The sequence below is a fragment of the Rhineura floridana genome, chromosome 2 (genome assembly GCF_030035675.1).
Source record: "Rhineura floridana isolate rRhiFlo1 chromosome 2, rRhiFlo1.hap2, whole genome shotgun sequence".
Lineage (NCBI taxonomy): Eukaryota > Metazoa > Chordata > Lepidosauria > Squamata > Rhineuridae > Rhineura > Rhineura floridana.
The window spans coordinates 107,159,428-107,177,665 of NC_084481.1; the positions used below are offsets into that span (position 1 = coordinate 107,159,428).

The 18,238-nt window shown below is 43.7% G+C and overlaps 1 protein-coding gene across 6 annotated transcripts in view; it reads left to right on the forward strand.

Moving 5' to 3' along the window:
* Positions 1-1,854, forward strand: part of CRACR2B (calcium release activated channel regulator 2B) — a 45,946-nt gene extending 44,092 nt beyond the window's left edge. For all 6 annotated transcript variants that reach the window (XM_061610049.1, XM_061610048.1, XM_061610052.1 and 3 more), the window contains exon 11: positions 449-1,854. In XM_061610049.1, coding sequence (XP_061466033.1) covers positions 449-620 — 172 coding nt within the window. In that variant the 3' untranslated portion in view covers positions 621-1,854. The remainder of the gene's footprint in view (positions 1-448) is intronic.
* The last annotated feature ends 16,384 nt before the right edge of the window (positions 1,855-18,238 follow it).

Sequence of the window (18,238 nt, forward strand, 5' to 3'; positions counted from 1 at the left end):
GCATCATTAGCCACTAGGGTGAGGCATCGCCCATGTGAGTTGGGCTGAGCTAAACTATGCAAGCAAGGCCAGGTGAAAATGCGGGATTTTGCTTGCCTGGTTTCATTTGGCCAGACCCACATGACTGCCACTTCACACAGACAGCTGCTGTAGAGGGCAGCATTTTAGGTGACTCAGGTGCCTGGTGGCAGTAGAGATGCTGAAGTAACGTCTGAGTAGCAGTACCAAAATAAGGTTTGCGATGAAGATTCAGGCTATAGAAATCTGCTGTGAAACCTGAATGGGATTTATGGTTGCAAGAGGAGTAGTCTGTCACCTTTCTTCCTGCTCTCTAAGGATTGTTAGTTTCCTGCCGTAGGCTGGTATGGGAAGAGTGGGCAAGCATGTGTAATTTGGGTAAAGCTGCTGATACAACTCTGCCTCTGTGTGTCTCTTCCCTTTGGAGCAGGGAGATGAACAAGAAGCTGCGAGACGAGAGAGACGCCTTTGAAGCCAAGAAGCTGGTTAGTCTGAGAAAGAAAATTCTGATCCCCAGCCACCTTCCCTTTGCTGCCGCCTGCTGCTGCTGCTGCTGCTGCTGTTATCACCTGGCATCATTTCATCTACATGGGGGACATTGACTGAGCAACCTTGTCCCTAATAGTGCCTGCATACGGACAATATCTCTAACCTTAGAGCTGTGCATTTTTAAACCCAGGCAATTCCAAAGGACTGCCTCCTTCTGACTCTCCAGGAAAGAGTCTACAATTGGGTATCCTTGGCCCTGGAGGGGAGAAAGAATCTTCTACACATCTTAAGCTTTGTGCACTAAGGCTGGCATACAGAGGAGCCACACCTGAATCTCCATGTTTAAGGCTGAATCATCATCAGCTAGCTTGGGGAATGTCCAATAGGGTCTACTTTCTTCCTGTCCCTGTTCTGCAGGGTAGATGGGAATTCATCTCTGAAAGTGCCATGCCTCATTCCAGCCTATTCTTCTCTTATATCATCCTTCTAGGCTTCCATAGTCAGGTAGGCCATAATTAACAGACTGAAAATAGGATGTCTTTCTGTCCATTTCTGCCTTTACATTAGCCTACTCCTGGGCATTATGTATGTAGTAGGAAAGATGTCATGTCCACAAAACATCTCTCTTAATACATTCCATTTTAAACCCATGAGACATCCAACCAAAATGTGAAGATGAGCCCAAAGATACCTTTGTTTCCACTGTGAGATGTGTCCTCTTGCTGCTGTTCCGTCTGTTCACAAATAGGAATGAAGTATACAGAAAAGTTTGTTGATCAACCATAGGTGACAGGAATGTTTTTGTGAAATTTGAATAGGGATTTATTGAAGCTGCTATATAAGTTTTTGTGCTAAAAAGGGGAAGTTTCCAGTGTAATGTTTTAGTCTTTTGAGTGTGATTGTGTAATGTTTGACTGCCCCACCTCTCATCTTCATGATTTTCAGGTCTGTGGCTCCATCTCTCGATAAATTGGATAGGGGGATGTACATGTGACTGCATTTGGATTGTCTTGGTATGATCATTCTCCCAGGCTTATTGTCATCTGGCCATTCCAAGTTGCTGCCAAAATCTTGTGGCCTATTAAATAGGAGCATGTCCAGACACGGGATTCATCAAGCAAGCAGGAGCTTCAGTAAAATCATTGCCAGCATGAAAATCCATAGAAAATCGTGATTATTGTCACATTCTGTTCACTCTCTTGTAACCCTTTACCACTTGCTCAGTAGGCAATCTGGAAATGAGCCTGGAAAATGATGACAGTTATTTTTGCATTCTATAGGGTGATCCCTTCTCCATGTGACCACACCATACAAGGTGAAGACAACTTTGGAAAGGAACAGGGTGCTTTACTATCAATGCTCCTGAGGCTGGGGAACAGTCTGTCCAATGGTGCTCATAGCTGCTCTGTTCTTACAATTTTTTGGAGAGGATGCAAAATCAAAAGACCTCTTGTCACGGAATGGGCGTTGTGGCCTTGTGTTGCTGCTGCTGCTGCTGTTTGATTATAATATTAGATTGTATCTAGAGGAAGGTAGCCAAGCCTTAGTCTCATTGAAATCAACGGGTTGTAAATTGGTCATGACTTAAGTTCTGTTGATTTCAATTAAACTAACATATGGCTAACTTCTGACCTATTTTTTTTTTGGTTGGTATTCAGTGCTAGTCCTATTCAGAGCTGACCCATTGAAGGTAATTGGCATGTCTAACTTAGCTTCATTTATTTCAGTGGGTCTGCTCTGAGCAGGACTTAGTTGAATACAACCCATTGTCTTTTTAATTTGTGTGTTTTGCTGGTTTTTAGTAAGTGATGTGCATTCTAATGGAAGCTTTCTTGAGCTTTGGGGAGGTAGGATACAAATGTTTAATAAAGAATAAATAATTAAATAATACATTGTACATAGAATCTACCTTAGCTGACCTGAAAAATCCATGCAGAAATCTAGCTCCAGTCATGTTTGTGTGTTTTTAAGCTAGCTAGTCTCTCTTGTAGTTGCTTTACCATGTTGTAAGTATTCTAATAATTCAAGAGTATGGCCATAGTCGTCTGTAGTAGCAAAATAGTTAAAATACTGTGTTACCTTAAGCTAAAGTATACAAGAACATGAAAACAAGTTTAAAAGTTGAGAGATCATTATGATAAGAGTTAGCATAGCTCAATTCGTGTGTGTGCCTATCATTTGTTTAGCCAAATTACAGTGGAATCCTATGCATGTTTACTCAAAGATAGGTCCCACTATGTCCATTGGGGCTTACTCTCATGTAAGCGTGCATAGAATTGTAGCCTTAATGGATCTCATGGAAGAGTTTTTTTGCATACACCACAGTATAAATCTATAAAGGGCTACAGCACCTTCTGTTTTGTTCATGGCATCATGTGCATTTCAAGCATTGTTGGCTGCTATTTCTGGACAGATTAAGCTGCATTACCATTCAATGCAGCATAAGCAACAGAGAGAAATGGCACTTTCTGTCTGTTTCAGTTGCAGTTCAGAAAACAATGCAATGCCTTCTCAGGTCTCACTTGGAGCTTTTAAGCTTTTTTTAAAAGTACATCCCTTCCTGCATCAAAGATGCTTTTAAAACTGAGTGGGGTCACTTTGAAGGCAGTTTACAGTGCGGGGGGGGACACTTCATAGGGCACAAATTGGTCTGTCTTCACATGTAAGGTACCTGCTGGATTGTCCCTTTGACAGTCCTCTCTCTTCTCAAGTGAAATATGGGCTGCAGGAAAGTTACGATGGCTTTTGTTGTCTGATTCTCTCTGAAAAGTAAATATTAATGGGATGGAGGATGGAGGTTCCACTGGATGTTGGGACGAAAGGCATCGTCCAATCTTCATGCAGCTTGCATCTGATGTGGGAATATATATATATATAAAGCAACAACACTGTGGACTGTGCTTGCATATAGGCAGGTTGCATGGCTTTACTACAGAGCAATCCAAATACCAGGAAGCTAGCAGAGGGGAAGCCAGTGGAGAAGGAGCCAGTGGAAATCTCCATGGGATTCTCCTCCCACTGAGCAGCCACTGGCCCAGCTGAACACTGGCTCTGACAAACAGGCCTCCCAGGAGAAAGCGCTCCTCGTAGGCCATAATGGGGAATAATTGAATTTATTTTACTGTGCTGGCCTTTTGGCCGGAGGCATTTGTGGGGGGATTGGGACCTGGGGAGGGCTCTGAACAAGAGGTGATTCTTGCAGCTCTTCCTCTGCCACGCCCCCAGAATGGCTTCTTTTGGGGGCTTCTGCCAGCCCTCATTCCACTGGGCTGGCTGTCTCCGGCAGACCCATGACAGCACCAGGAGGCTCCAGCTGCGCCACAGCTCAGCTGTGGGGAGGCCTGCTGCTGGCAGAGGCTGGTGGAGCCCAGTACAGCCGCTGGCGCAGCTGGGGATCCATGGCATCCAGCTCACCCCAGCCCGACAGAAAGGTGAGTTGGATTGCGCCCTACGCCTTAGAATTAGCACATCAGACTCTTGAGGTGAAATGCAAGTCTTCAGTTAATGGGAGAATTCAAAAGATCCTTATCTGTTCGTATTTTTAAAACTCTCCCTCTTTTTTCCTTAACCAATTCATGTACTAATTGAAGCTATGTCAGAAGGATTGGAAAGAAGGAAGCTGTGTTCTAAATTTTCTAGAAAAATGTGTTGTGTTCTGTTCCCCCCCCCTCTCTCTCTCTCGTTCGTGTGTGTGTGTGTGTGTGTGTCTATCTGTCTGTCTCCCTATTACAGTACAGGACCCCCTTTGTAACTTCAAACTTTTTTGCAACCCCCGACATGCTAATTCCTGTAATGTTAGTCTCTGTTGAAAAAAATATGTAATGAAGTGCTAAATAATGTCACTTTTTATTCATCACAAAAACAAATATGATGATGACAGTTATTACCTGCCCTTCACCAGAAGGTCATAGGGCAGGTTGCAGCAATATAAACAACCTTTAACAAATTTTGAAGGAAATTAAAGGAAGGAAATAAAAGTAAACCACCCAGAGAGGTGAACAGAGCCTGGTTCATGCCAGAGTATTTGGACTCTGGTTTTAAGGGTTCCACCTGTGTACAGAGATGCCTCCTTTTCAGCACTCAGCTCAGGAAGCTCCATATGACAATAATAATATGTCTAACAGACAGAATGTCAACAGGCGAAGCTTTCCCCATAATTGTATTTCCATCTAGAAAAGACTTCATTTAATTTCTGTTTGATCTCTGCATGCAACATAGCTGTTAAAGGCACAGGAGCCCTGCTCTTTCCCCAATGCCAACCCTAAACCATGCAAAGAACTTGAGTAAAAACAACAAAATTTGGGCAACTTAACATATTTTAAAATACATAAAAATATAACAAACACATCTTTATGAAAACACACTCAAAGATTTGATAAACAACAAAAGTACACTGACAATGTGTAATTTCACATTTTAAAAATTTACCCTTCATTTTTTCCCTCAGCCTAACCACCCTCATATGGCTGTTGCTCCACTGAATTCTATAGGACTTACTTCTGAGTAGACCTGGTTAGGATTGCAGCCTTAGTCCTTGTATTATAGACATAAGGTTTTACTTCCTTTAACCAGTAAAGCTCCATGTCTCCCTTCAAAACGTAAAAGCTTCACAGAATCTTAGTCTGGTCTAATTACTGGAAGCTAACCTGTAGCCCTTCAGATGCTGCTGACCATTAGCCATGCTGGCTAGGGCTTGGTGGGAGTTGGAATCCACTTTGAGTGCCACAGGTTCACCAGCCCTGCTCCATGGTATCTGAGCATCTCACAGTCTGTAATGTATAATCTTACAGAGCCTCCACCCTGTGCAGAGCACAGTTTAACTGTCATTTACAGTGTATTTACAAATATGGAAAAGAAAACAATGGCCCATAGACTGGAAGCATTCAATATACATCCCAATTCCAAAGAAAGGGGATCCCAGGGAATGCAGTAATTATAGAACTATTGCCTTAATATCCCATGCAAGTAAAGTAATGCTCAAGATTCTACAACAAAGGCTCTTACCATAAATGGAGCGAGAAATGCCAGATGTCCAGACTGGATTTAGAAAGGGAAGAGGACCAGAGATCATATTGCAAACATACATTGGATAATGGAACGGACCAAAGAATTTCAGAAGAAAATCACCCTGTGCTTTATAGATTACAGCAAAGACTGTGTAGATCATGAAAAACTATGGAATGCTTTAAAAGAAATGGGGGTGCCACAGCATGTGATTTATACTCTGCACAAGAGGCTACTGTAAGGACACAATATGGACAAACCGACTGGTTCCCAATCAGAAAGGGTGTGAGACGGGTGTATTTTATCACCCTATTTGTTTAATCTATACACAGAACATATCATACGGAAAGCGGGATTGGACCAAGATGGAGGTGTGAAAATTGGAGGAAGAAATATCAATTTAAGATATGCAGATGATACCATACTATTAGCAGAAACCAGTAATGATTTGAAAAGAATGCTGATGAAAGTTAAAGAGGAAAGCACAAAAGCAGGACTACAGCTGAATGTCAAAAAGACTAAAGTAATGACAACAGAAGATTTATGTAACTTTAAAGTTGACAATGAGGATATTGAACTTGTCAAGGATTATCAATACCTTGGCACAGTCATTAACCAAATGGAGACAATAGTCAAGAAATTAGAAGAAGGCTAGGACTGGGGAGGGCCACTATGAGAGAACTAGAAAAGATCCTCAAATGCAAAGATGTATCACTGAACACTAAAGTCAGGATCATTCAGACCATGGTATTCCCAATCTCTATGTATGGATGTGAAAGTTGGACAGTGAAAAAAGCTGATAAGAGAAAAATAAACTCATTTGAAATGTGGTGTTGGAGGAGAGCTTTGTACATACCATGGACTGCGAAAAAGACAAATAATTGGGTGTTAGAACAAATTAAACCAGAACTGTCACTAGAAGCTAAAATGATGAAACTGAGGTTATCATACTTTGGACACATAATGAGAAGAAATGATTCATTAGAAAAGATAATAACGCTTGGAAAAACAGAAGGGAGCAGAATAAGAGGAATGCCAAACAAGAGATGGATTGATTCCATCAAGGAAGCCAGACCTGAACTTACAAGATCTGTACAGGGTGGCTCATGACAGATGCTTTTGGAGGTCACTGATTCCTAGGGTCGACATAAGTCATAATCGACTTGAAGGCACATAACAACAACAACAAGCCCCATTAAATATGTAGAGACTTGCTTCTGCATATACATGTATGCATGGTACTGTAAGTTAACTATACAGTGGATTTTTGATGAGTGCCCAGGTGTGTATCCATGGGGGGATGCTCCAAGACTCTCTCCTGTTACTTTCTTTGGCAGGCAGACGCCTCCCCAGATCCCTCTGTCCCCTCTCCTGATCCCTCTGTCTCTATACCCGGAGCTAATCAGCTTGATTGGTTTTCCCTCGCTGCTGCTGACCAAAGAGGGGAAAGAGGCACTGGAGTTTCAATAAGCCCAGCTGGCCCCTTCTCTTGATGCACTCACTGGAGTGCTGTGTGAATCAGCTCTCTGTGGTGTGGGAACTGACATGCCAGTTGTAAGAAAGGAAGGGGAGGCAGAAGCAGCTGCTGGCATATGTGGAGCAGCTTGCGAGTTGGTGGTGCACAGACAACCCATTAATTAACTTTTAAATTAATAAATTTTCTCTTGGCTTTTTGCAACCCCCCTGATATGACTGTGCAACCCCCCTGGGGATCCCAACTTTCAGGCTGGGAACCACTACCCTATTCTAAGGCTCAGCAACCGTCCTGCTTTGCTGCGTCACCACTGCCTGCCTCACCAATTACACCATTTCAGGCTCAGCAGCGGAGAATGAGAAGAAGGGAAGTGGCAGGCAGCAGGAGAGCAGGACTGCTGCTGAGGAGCTGTCCTGTCCTGTCCTGAGTGTTCCCCTGTGGTTCACCTGGGCAACCTCCCTCCCCCCTTCCTCCTCCTCCTCGGAGCAGGGTTAATCCTGCTTAGTGCTCGGTTTGGATGCATATGAGAGCTCCCTGCAGGAAACTTTCTTGTGCACCTGAACCTGGTGCTAAGTCGGATTGCCGTCTGCCCTGCATCCGATGATGCGAAGGTAGAGTGATCCTGCTTGGTCTGGGTGCACAACAGAGGTTCCTACGGGGATCTCATGCACACACTCGAACCCAGTGCTAAGCTTGAGAGTCTTGGGCAGGTCTAAAGGGGTAGAGGCTTGGTCAGGAATGTGAGGTAGTGGGGTTTTGGTGAGGAGGTGGAGGTAGGTGAGGTTGGCATTCCTTTGCACCTCCAACATCAGGGAGGCAAAGGAAAAGGGAGAAGGATCGCAAACGGTTGAAAGTATCAGCATGGGGCGGGCTTTGCAACCCTTCCTGCGTTTCCCCTTTCAACCTCTGACGTTAGTATTTTGACAAATGGGCAGGGCAACCCTCCTGGCGATCATGTGACATCACATTATGTCATGTGATTGACATGTGGGTTGCTCCACACACCTGTCAAAGTTGGCCCACAGGCTGGGAGTCAAAAAGGTTCCCACCCCTGGTCCGATGAGTCGGGGTGCAGTTGGTGAGGTCAAGGGGGTCGGGGATTGGCAAGGTATGGGGGGGTTGGTAGGGGGTTGGTGAGCCATGCGAGCAGGGGTGGAGCTTCATGTGTATGTTTGTGTGTATATGACACACACACACATACAGAGAGGGAGAGAGTTGACTTGCTCATGCTTCTTCTCTGTTACAAGAATGCACAGTAGAATTTTATATGGGAAGCAAAAGGTGTGCATCTGTCTTACGCTGCTGCAAGGCTGCTTCTGTCAACAATGAGTATCAGCATGGAGGAAGTGTGGAAGGAAAAATATCTTCTAATCCAGCAACAAGACTCATGACTTGCAAAGGCCTCTGTCTGAAAATCTCTTGGTAACAGACGCTATATTTATCTTTCTTTTTTTGCCACGATTGCATTGCTTGTCTCAGTTTGTTGAATCTATTTCTGTTTGTTTATTTATCAGAGCAAGTAGTAGTAGTAGGTAGCTCTTCCAAGCCTTCTTAAAGAGCATCTGCGGGGTCTTTATTTTCCAGAAGACAGAGAAGAGTGCTGACTCCAGTGAACACTTTGGGTATATGACATAATGTAGCTCTGATGAGCTTTCGGTTTTAAAGTCTGAAGGCGCTTCTTAGCCTGATGTTTCTGTTGTTTGGTTTGCATCTGTGCTGTTTCTTAGCCAGAGATTCTTGACTGCTGGTCAGGTCCAATCTCCTTTCACTGTGATGTAATGATGGTCCAATCAGCTTTCCAGAATGTTTGGCTTAACAATACTGCATTCTGTAGAACAGTGGTTCCCAAGCGTTTCTCCCCGCTCAGAACTTTTGAAAATTGCCAGTTGTCTTGGTGGACCACTTAATTCTTTTTCTGTCTGATTTAGTTATTCTAATATGCTGTGCTAGGTGCTGTATGATTTTAATTGTCGTTTTAGTGTTTTTTATGACGATTTTCATTGCATAGAATTGAAAATGTAACACATTAAATACAATATGAGAAATAAACAAAGCAATAAAAATACAACTAAAAATCAGTATGGATATTTGATACGATATGCTGCAAAGCACCTGAATGACACTCACAGATCATTGGTGGTCCATGGGCCATGGTTTCGGAACCCCTACTGTAGAACATATCTAGCTTGTTATTGCTGGCAGCTTTATGACAGTTTGCCGGTGCTGCAGGATATGTTTCTAAGTCTGCTTCAGTGTATAATAAGATCTTGAAATAGTGAGGTATTAAATCTTTTAAATATTAAGGGACTATTTAAAGCTATGAATAAATGTGAGCACTGGGAACAATTTGGCACTGAATGTGAAGGCTAAACTAGATGAAATGTTAAGGATGATCTGATTGAATCTCTTGTTCTAAGGCTGCAGTTCTGTGGAAACAACTGGGAGTAAGCTCCATTGGCCACAGTAGTATATACTTCTCAGTAAACACATGTAGGGTTGTAATGCATGTTTTCCATAAGAAGGCAAGCAGCAGCTGTTGTGGAGGATGGCAAAGTACATTGGGGAAATGGCACGTGGAGAAAGGGTTAGCATCCCCTCTCCCATTGCTCCAATTCTGATCTAATTAGCTTGCAGGTACTTCTAAAAACATTTTTAAAGAGACAGGATATCCTGTTATGGATCTTCAACATTTAAGCGTTAAACTGACATTAGTTAAATTCTAAAGATCTCTGGATGTTAACTTATTTAAGGACTGGCAAGGGCAAATATGGAATCTTGCTCTCATGGAGAAGTTAACTTGGCAGTTAATGGATAGAAGGATTCAGAACAAATCAGACAAATTCTCAGAAACCTGGTTTATTTTTATACAGTATGTTGTTTCTCTTGAAAACAGGTATCTTTCTCCACAGAATCAGGAGGATCTTTAGATGGACTCTTTTAGACATTTGTTGAAGTAATACTGGCTCTTCTCTCCTGATTTATTGTTGTGTGTATAGTTTTTAGGTTACCTGTGAAAATATAAAATCAATAAAAAGTCATTTAAAATAGGAAGTATACCATTTATTCTAAGGATAAAAATATATTTAGAAATGTGTACATTGAGATAAAATACACATTTAAATATTTTGTGATATTTGAATATGAATTTTCATATAGACCTTTTTAAATTTGCAGATTAATCCTGAAATGGACTAGAACCAATTTTTCAATCACACATGAAAATTACCACAAACCAGAAATAGGTTGATCTGTGCATTCCTAGCTGGATGTCCCATTGTACCCAGCTGATTCTTCCAATGAACTAAAATTTAAATCCCCAATTGTCATTAACATAAGTCACTACCTTAAAAATCCTAAAACTAGTTTATAGAGAATTAAAATACAGTGCCTAGAATGATCTTATTTATTTTGCCTAAATTGAACTGCTCTTGTAATTTGTAAATTTAGATTATGTGAGCTCTACACTGTAAATGAAAACTGAGTTTCCCCAGGAGTTTTACCAAGTCCTCACAAGATTTGGACAGGTTGCATGCAATATAATCCATACAACCTGGTCCTTTGTGTCCCTTATGGTAAACCCAAATCTAGTTTCCAGAAGTCTAGAGTCCAGTCTTTCAGTACACACCATTAATTCATTGATCTTGTTACATGTATCTCCAGTATGTGTTTGCTGCAAACATTGTGATGACAGAACACTGCAGGAATCATGCTGTTGGAATGTGAGCCTATAATCCAGACTTCCATAATAAAACGCCATGCACTCTGTTATCACCTCATCAAATATTTAATGGTTATCATATCATTGCAATGCATTGTTTCTATATCCTCTGTTTTTAAATGCCAAAGTTACACTGAGACAATAAAAACTGGCAGGAACCCGAGAAATAGCCAGTAGACCATTGTCTGTCTTTTGTGCTCATGTTCCATTGCATAAAGTATGTTTCTTTTGTATGACAGCTTATTCAGAGGACCAATCAGATATTTGGGTTCTGAGTCTGCCCGAGGCACACAAAAAACCCATTTGAATGAAACAACTATAACCTTTCTGAATAATATTTTTATTCCAGCAACAGTTTTCAGCACATAAATGTGCATTTATCATTAATCTGCTGTGTGTGATCCACACAGCTTTGGAGAGAGGGTGCTTTTGTTGCATTGCTGTTACATCTCTGGTATGCATTTTAAACCTGGGAAACTGTACTTTCAGCTTGAGTATGCCTTTATTGTTGGAATTACTTAGTGGATTGTTGTTGCAAGTACATACTGGATGTTGCCCCTGATGGTTATGTGTGATGACACACATGCACACACACCCTTATGCCATTTGATGAACGTATTTGTTTTGCCTTTCCTTTTTTTTATTTTACATTACATTTCTTTTATGCATGGCAATGTTTGGGTTTTTTTTAATTATAAGCTGTTTGGAGGGATCTTGTGGTTGAAAGACACCCTATAACTGTATAAATAACAAAACAAACTGTAAAACCCTTTAAAGGGTCAGCAGCTTTAAAGGGTCAGCAGCTACAAAATGGCAGTGAGACAGCTCCTGGGATGATTTAGACTGTGTGGGTACCTATCCCCAAAAGTTATTTTTTAAATTTCTTAATTACTTAGAAGATGAATGCCAACTTGCTCTCTCTAATTTTCAGGCACCTGGAAGCAAAAGGCCTCTGTTGAAGAAGGGGTCAGTGATAGGCAAATACCTAGTGGAGGAGAAGCCAGTCAAACGGTCAGAGAGGAATATGTTGTGTTGTATCTCACTGCATGCTGTCAGTCCGTGGTCGCCACAGTCATTCTGTTGAGTCAGACTGTTCTCCCCGTTCCTCCTCTTCACCTGAACCACAGTTGGGCAGTGCAGTAGGGTAGGCAATGGATGTTCTCAGCAAATTGTCCTTTGATGAGCATGGGGCAGTGGGGCACTGGTGGTCTGATAAGGCTGTGTTGGTGGATGGAGGGGGTGATTTTGTTCACAACAGGAGATTCAACACATATGTACCCTGCTGTTTCCTACATAGCATGCCTTTTAGGGAGAAGGGGCATAGCACCAAAGATTATATACAAATGTAGTAGCTCTCAAAACCAGTTCACACATTTCTGGCCCATGTGAGCAGCTGTGGCCTCCTGTGGGACTGTGCCTGTGTGGGCAAAGGTAATATATGAACCGAGCATGACTAGAGAGACAGTTTAGATGATTAAGATAGTTGGCCTTATCCACACCTGCTCATATTGCTTGTTCATTTGTTTTGTTTTGTTCATGCATTCATTTCTGTCGGCTCTGATGCTTCTTTGAGCCCCACCCATAATACTGCCATTCTCAGTGCTCCATCTCGATGGGGGGGTGAGTGGAGCCGCAACAGGTAAAACTAATTTAAAAGCTAGCATGCATTTGCAGTGTAGATATGCCTTAAGGATCCTGGTTTCCATAGATATGCCTGCTGTTCCTCCTTCTCCCATTTTAAAGCTGTTGTTTTCCTGTACTTCATTGCTGACATTACATGAACATTTGGATAGGTTTTCTGTCAGTGCTGATGTTGATTCTGTTGATCCTTCCGGATATTTCTTTCCATTGTTTGTGGGCCTGGGCACAGGCAGCTTGTTCCTGGAGATTTTCCTCTTGTCCTGCCAAAAGATATTTATTTGGAAGAGACCACCAAGAAAAATGGTAAATTCTTCCCAAGCAACACAGCCAGTTTGAAGCAGGGAAGAGGAAATAATTCATCTCTGGAAGAATATGGAGTTCTTAGGAAAACAACAGAGAGGCAGAAAATATCAGGAAATGATGGGAAGCCAACGTCTCTGAAGGCCAACTTAGTCCAGAGAAAGAAGATAGACAAACCTGCTTTTCATTTGTCTCCAAGAGGATGGCCCATTGGCGATGAAACTGGAGTGAGTCTAGCTATCTGGGGGCATTTTCTAGCCTCATGTCTTGTCTTTTATTCCATCTTGAATAGTTTGTGGCTTGCTTATCTGATAGTATCCTGTCCTGACCTCAAGCAGAAGTCCACACGTCATGCTGGGTACTCAGCAAGGGCAGGTTGAAGTTCCAGAACCTTGGAGAGCTCCAAGTGAACAACTTGCTGGGGGGGGGAGTTGGAGCTTAACTGGGGCCTTTTAACTTTTATACTCCAAGTTACCCCTCTTAGCTTCCACTCTTTGCCTGTCTACCTACTTATCTGCTGTGACTTCTTAAAGGGAGGAGCCCCTGGCCTAGAGATGAGCCTTTCTACACCTCTCAGTGGATTCTCCCCTGGTGTACTCTCTTTGCCATTCAGAAGGTATTGTGAAGGGGGATATGCTTGGCTCCTTGGGTGAATCAGGTTCCCAGGAATGTCCATGAGGTTCCTTGCTTAGGGGCTGCAGGTTCACAACCATCACTCCAGGGATCAACATTGGGATATATCGATATCAGTTGTATAGCAGCCACAGCTTCAGTTGACTCATTTGCCCATCTTGTCTGAGCCTTGGCTATCGCCTGGGGTCAGGGACATGACAATTAGAGCTGCCCACAGTAATATACTGTATTCTTATATTATCCTTTCTAATGCTGAAGTGGTATCTAACTGGATAACGGGGGGGGGGGGAGAGAAACTTCAGCAAAACCTTTTGAAGCTTCATTTGCCTCTTGAACTATTCAGAACCAAATGCTTTAAAACAGGTGGATTTTACTTGAGTTGATATCAGATGTTTGCTTCCTACCAGCTGGTAAAGACTGAAAATTGTTTCAACTAGCTCTGACAAACAGGTGAATATTACAGGCCACATACAGATATCTCATACCCAGGGAGATATAAGGAGGAGGGCATCACTTCACTGTGGGGGAGAAATGAATGGCTGAATCAGGAGATTCCATATTTATTTGTGGGATCTCCTGATCAAAGTATTAAAGGTTAAGTTTCTGGATTATATGAGCTTGAGGATTACTCCTGTTCTTTATCCACATGCATTCTAGACTGCCAGGGGGAGTAAAATCAAGCTGAGGCTATGTTCAGTGTGACTGGTCGAGCAGACATGAACATAGGTGTAAATTTGCTAATATTAGTCTTTCCGTCGTGGTGTTGTTGTTGTTCCTGTTCCATATAAATATGCTCAAAGCAACAAAATGCAAATTGATTCATCATTACCCTCGCAATCAAATATGGGCAAATCAATTAAAAACATAGCAGTTCACAGATAACTCGATTGGATTATTTGTTGGATTGGATTGTTTGTTTTGAATTGATTTACCTATATTTCATTATCGTAATGATGTTCCTTGCCATATTTTAAGCACAATTTGTACCCCAGTTTTACAAACTCTTCTTTATTTCCTTCTTCCCTTGATAACGGCATCTGTACCCAGGTATCTGAACCAACTGGTTCTTCTGACTGTGTCTTCAAAGTGGTGTTTCTTGGTAATACTGGAGTTGGCAAGAGCACCTTCATTCATCGCTTCTGCTACAATAGGTTCCTGGCTAAGATCAGCTCAACTATTGGTAACTGAAAGACTTCCAAAGTGCAGAAATGAGGGCATAAGGAAAGTTAAGAAGTATTTAAGTGCCATGTGCTCAACATAGTTTAGAGCAAGAATATTTGTGAATGAAATATCCCCTTTTCAGTGCTAGTGTAAACTTGGTAATTTTCACCTCAAATATTCCATGCTGTATATTCCTTTAGCAATGTAATTTTTAAAGTTACTTATGTTAATATTGCAACGAGGGTTTGTGCTTTGTAAATGAGGACAAGCTAAGTTGCTAACCTTTGACGAATTCAGATGTCAACTGGCCAGCAAGAGGCGACATACATGTATGTGTGCGTGTGAGCTCTTTAAGGCACTCTCTGGGTGTATGTAGCCTGTTCTTCCACCAGTCCTCTTGACCAATCTCCTTTGCTGCTGTGGCCACAGGGCTCAAATGTTGCTCTGTAGCAGGCAGGAGGGATGATGGATGAGAGGGTTGGGGAAGGGATTGGGGCAGAAGCAAATGTTAGTAGCATTCTGGCTTGGTGTCTTTGAACACAAGTGGTGAAAGACATGCTGTGAGGCTGATCGGGCATGAGTAAAACATAACTGTGCCTACTGTGTGGCGGTGAGGGCGGCAAAGAAGGCCCACTTCTCTGCCTCCATCACATCCTCAAGTAGCCGTCCAGTGGAGCTTTTCCATATTGTCAGGGGTCTTTTGACATCTGTTAGCTCTGCACTGAGTCAGCAGTGCCGGTGGGGGCTGGAAATTCCTGGGTCGTTAGCAGGGAAGGAAAGTCCTTAGCCGGCAGTCCGGTTGTAAATCTGCCAGGCCAACGAGGAGGGAACCTGATAAGGGCCAGGCCGGTCTGAAGCTTACTTGCCAAGTCAGAAGTCCAGAAGCGAGGTCAGTAGAGGTCCAGGATCAATTGCCAAGGGGTCAGTCCAAGAGATGCTGCAGGGAAACTAGGTATACACGAAGCCACGCCTGACGTTGCAGTCAGCAACAAGCTGAGGCCAATGTGTGCCTTATAAGGAGCAGGTTTGACAGCAGGTGTGAGCCCTCTGTTGGCATGAGGCCTAGTAGTTTTCCATCAAGTCTGAAAGTTTTGAAAGTTAAGAGGAGTTATGTCTTTGCCCAGTCTGGGAATGGACAGTGAAGGCCGTTGTTATGGTAACCATCAAGATATAGACTGGGAAAGTTCTAACAGAGTCTGTGAGTTGTGTCCTTCTGCATCATGCCTCTGACCTGAGAGGCTGTCTTACTTTTGCTTTCGGAGAGAAATGTGCTGTAGAGCTAGAGGGGGGGGGGAAACTGCTGAAAAGCCTTAATGTCTTAATAAAGACTCTTAACATGCTCTAATGCTCTGAAGAAGTTTCTTGCTCAACTTAACTCCAACGTAATGTATGCTGTTTCACGCAACAACGCACACACGCCAACACCCTCAGCATTTGGGCCTTAAGGGGACAGGCCTGCCTCTCTTCTGCCTGACCTTCTGCTGTCTACATTCTGCAGGTGAGGGGGGAGTATCCTGTTCACTGTCTGCGTCTGGCTGCAGGGCCTCCGCTGTATCTGGGGTGCTCTGCAGCTGAGGGGGAGAAGGAGCTGGATTCTCAGGAGGCTCCTCCGTGTCTCCTTCTGGGTCTGCTGCTCCTGGGTCTGCTGCTGTTACTCCCGAGTTGTCCTCATCTGAGGAGTCCTCTGACAGGGCCATGACAACATCAGCTCAAGGAAATGGAGTCTTAGACCCTTCGGAGGCCCACTGTGAATTGTTTGCAAGGCAATTTGAGGGTAAAGTTGCTCGCCTCCATAGCAGTCTTGATGCCCCATCCACATCTACTGTAGTCCCCAATGAGGTGTCCAGTGCAACGTCTGCAGCAACTTCTTGGGAATGGTTTCAGTTGATGCGGCCTGATGATGTGGACAAGGTGCTTGCGATGATGTGGCCAGCAACGTGTCCTCTCAACCCTTGCCCTTCTTGGCTTATTAAAGCTCGCCGAGGGGGTTTGACCGAGTGGATCCAGGGTGTGGTCAATGCATCATTACGAGAGGGAGTGGTTCCAGCCACCTTGAAAGAGGCGGTGATTCGACCACTCCTGAAAAAGCCCACCCTGGACCCATTGGTTTGTGACAACTACCGACCGGTTGCAAATACCCCCTTCTTAGGGAAGGTGATTGAGAGGGTTGTGGTGCAGCAACTGCAAGTACTCTTGGATGAAACAGATTATCTTGACCCATCCCAGTATGGGTTGAGGCCTGGTTATGGGACTGAATCAGCCTTGGTCGCCCTGATGGATGATGATGATGATAATAATAAATTTATTTCTAAGCTGCCTATCTGGCCGAATTAACGGCCACTCTAGGCGGCGTACATAATAGGATAGGATAAATACAATATAAAATACAACATACAAGCAAAAACATCAACTGTAATTAATCTAAAAACCACCCACAATTGCAACAAGATAAAACTAGTCCGCCCCAAGAATCCTGTAAGCCCGTCTGAATAACCAGGTTTTCAAGGCTTGGCGGAAACTTGGCAGGGAGGGGGCATGGCGGAGATCATAGGGCAGAGAGTTCCAGAGGGTGGGGGCCACAATCGAGAATGCCCTCTCTCTGGTCCGCACCAGCCTAGCTGTTTTAACTGGTGGGACCGAGAGAAGGTCTTGTGAGGCTGATCTCGTCGGGCGGCATATTTGGTGATGCTGGAGGCGCTCCTTCAGATAAACTGGGCCGAAACCGTAAAGGGCTTTAAAGGTTAATACCAACACCTTGAATTGGGCCCGGTAAACAACTGGTAACCAGTGTAGGTCTTCTAACAGCGGAGTGATGTGATCACGGAGACGGCTGTTCTTAATCAAACGTGCCGCCGCGTTCTGTACCAGCTGTAATTTCCGGACCATTTTCAAGGGTAACCCAACGTAGAGCGCATTACAGTAGTCTAAGCGAGAGGAGACCAGGGCATGTACCACCTGGGGGAGCAGATGGAGAGGAAGGTAGGGTCACAGCCTCTGTATTAGATGCAATTGATACCAAGCTGCCTGGCTCACTGCCAAAATCTGAGCCTCCATGGACAGCTAGGAGTCAAGAATGACCCCGAGGCTGCGGACCTGGTCCTTCAGGGGCAATCTTACCCCATTAAACACCAGGTCTATATCTCCTAACCTTCTCTTGTCTCCCACGAGCAGCACCTCGGTCTTGTCGGGGTTTAGTTTCAGCCTATTACCTCCCATCCATTCACTTACGGACTCCAGGCACTTGGAAATGGTATCCACATCCAACTCTGGTGAGGATTTAAACGAGAGATAGAGCTGAGTGTCATCCGCATATTGGTGACACTGCAGCCCAAATCTCCTGATGATGGCACCCAGCGGCTTTACATAGATGTTAAATAGCATGGGGGAGAGGATAGAACCCTGTGGCACACCACAATTGAGAGGCCAAGGGTCTGAAACCTCATCTCCCAATGCTACCCGTTGATGCCTGTCTGAGAGATAGGAACGGAACCACCGTAAAACAGTGCCCCCTATTCCCATTCCCTCTAGGCGATCTAACAAGATACCGTGGTCGACGGTATCGAAAGCCGCTGAGAGATCCAGGAGGATGAGGAATGCATGTTCTCCCCTATCCAACGCCCTCCTCAAATCATCCACCAGAGCGACCAAGGCTGTTTCAGTTCCATGTCCAGTCCTGAAGCCCGACTGGAATGGATATAGATAATCTGCTTCATCCAAGTGTGTCTGTAATTGTTTGGCTACCACTCTCTCAATCACCTTGCCCAAGAATGGTAAATTAGAGACTGGGCGAAAGTTGTTCA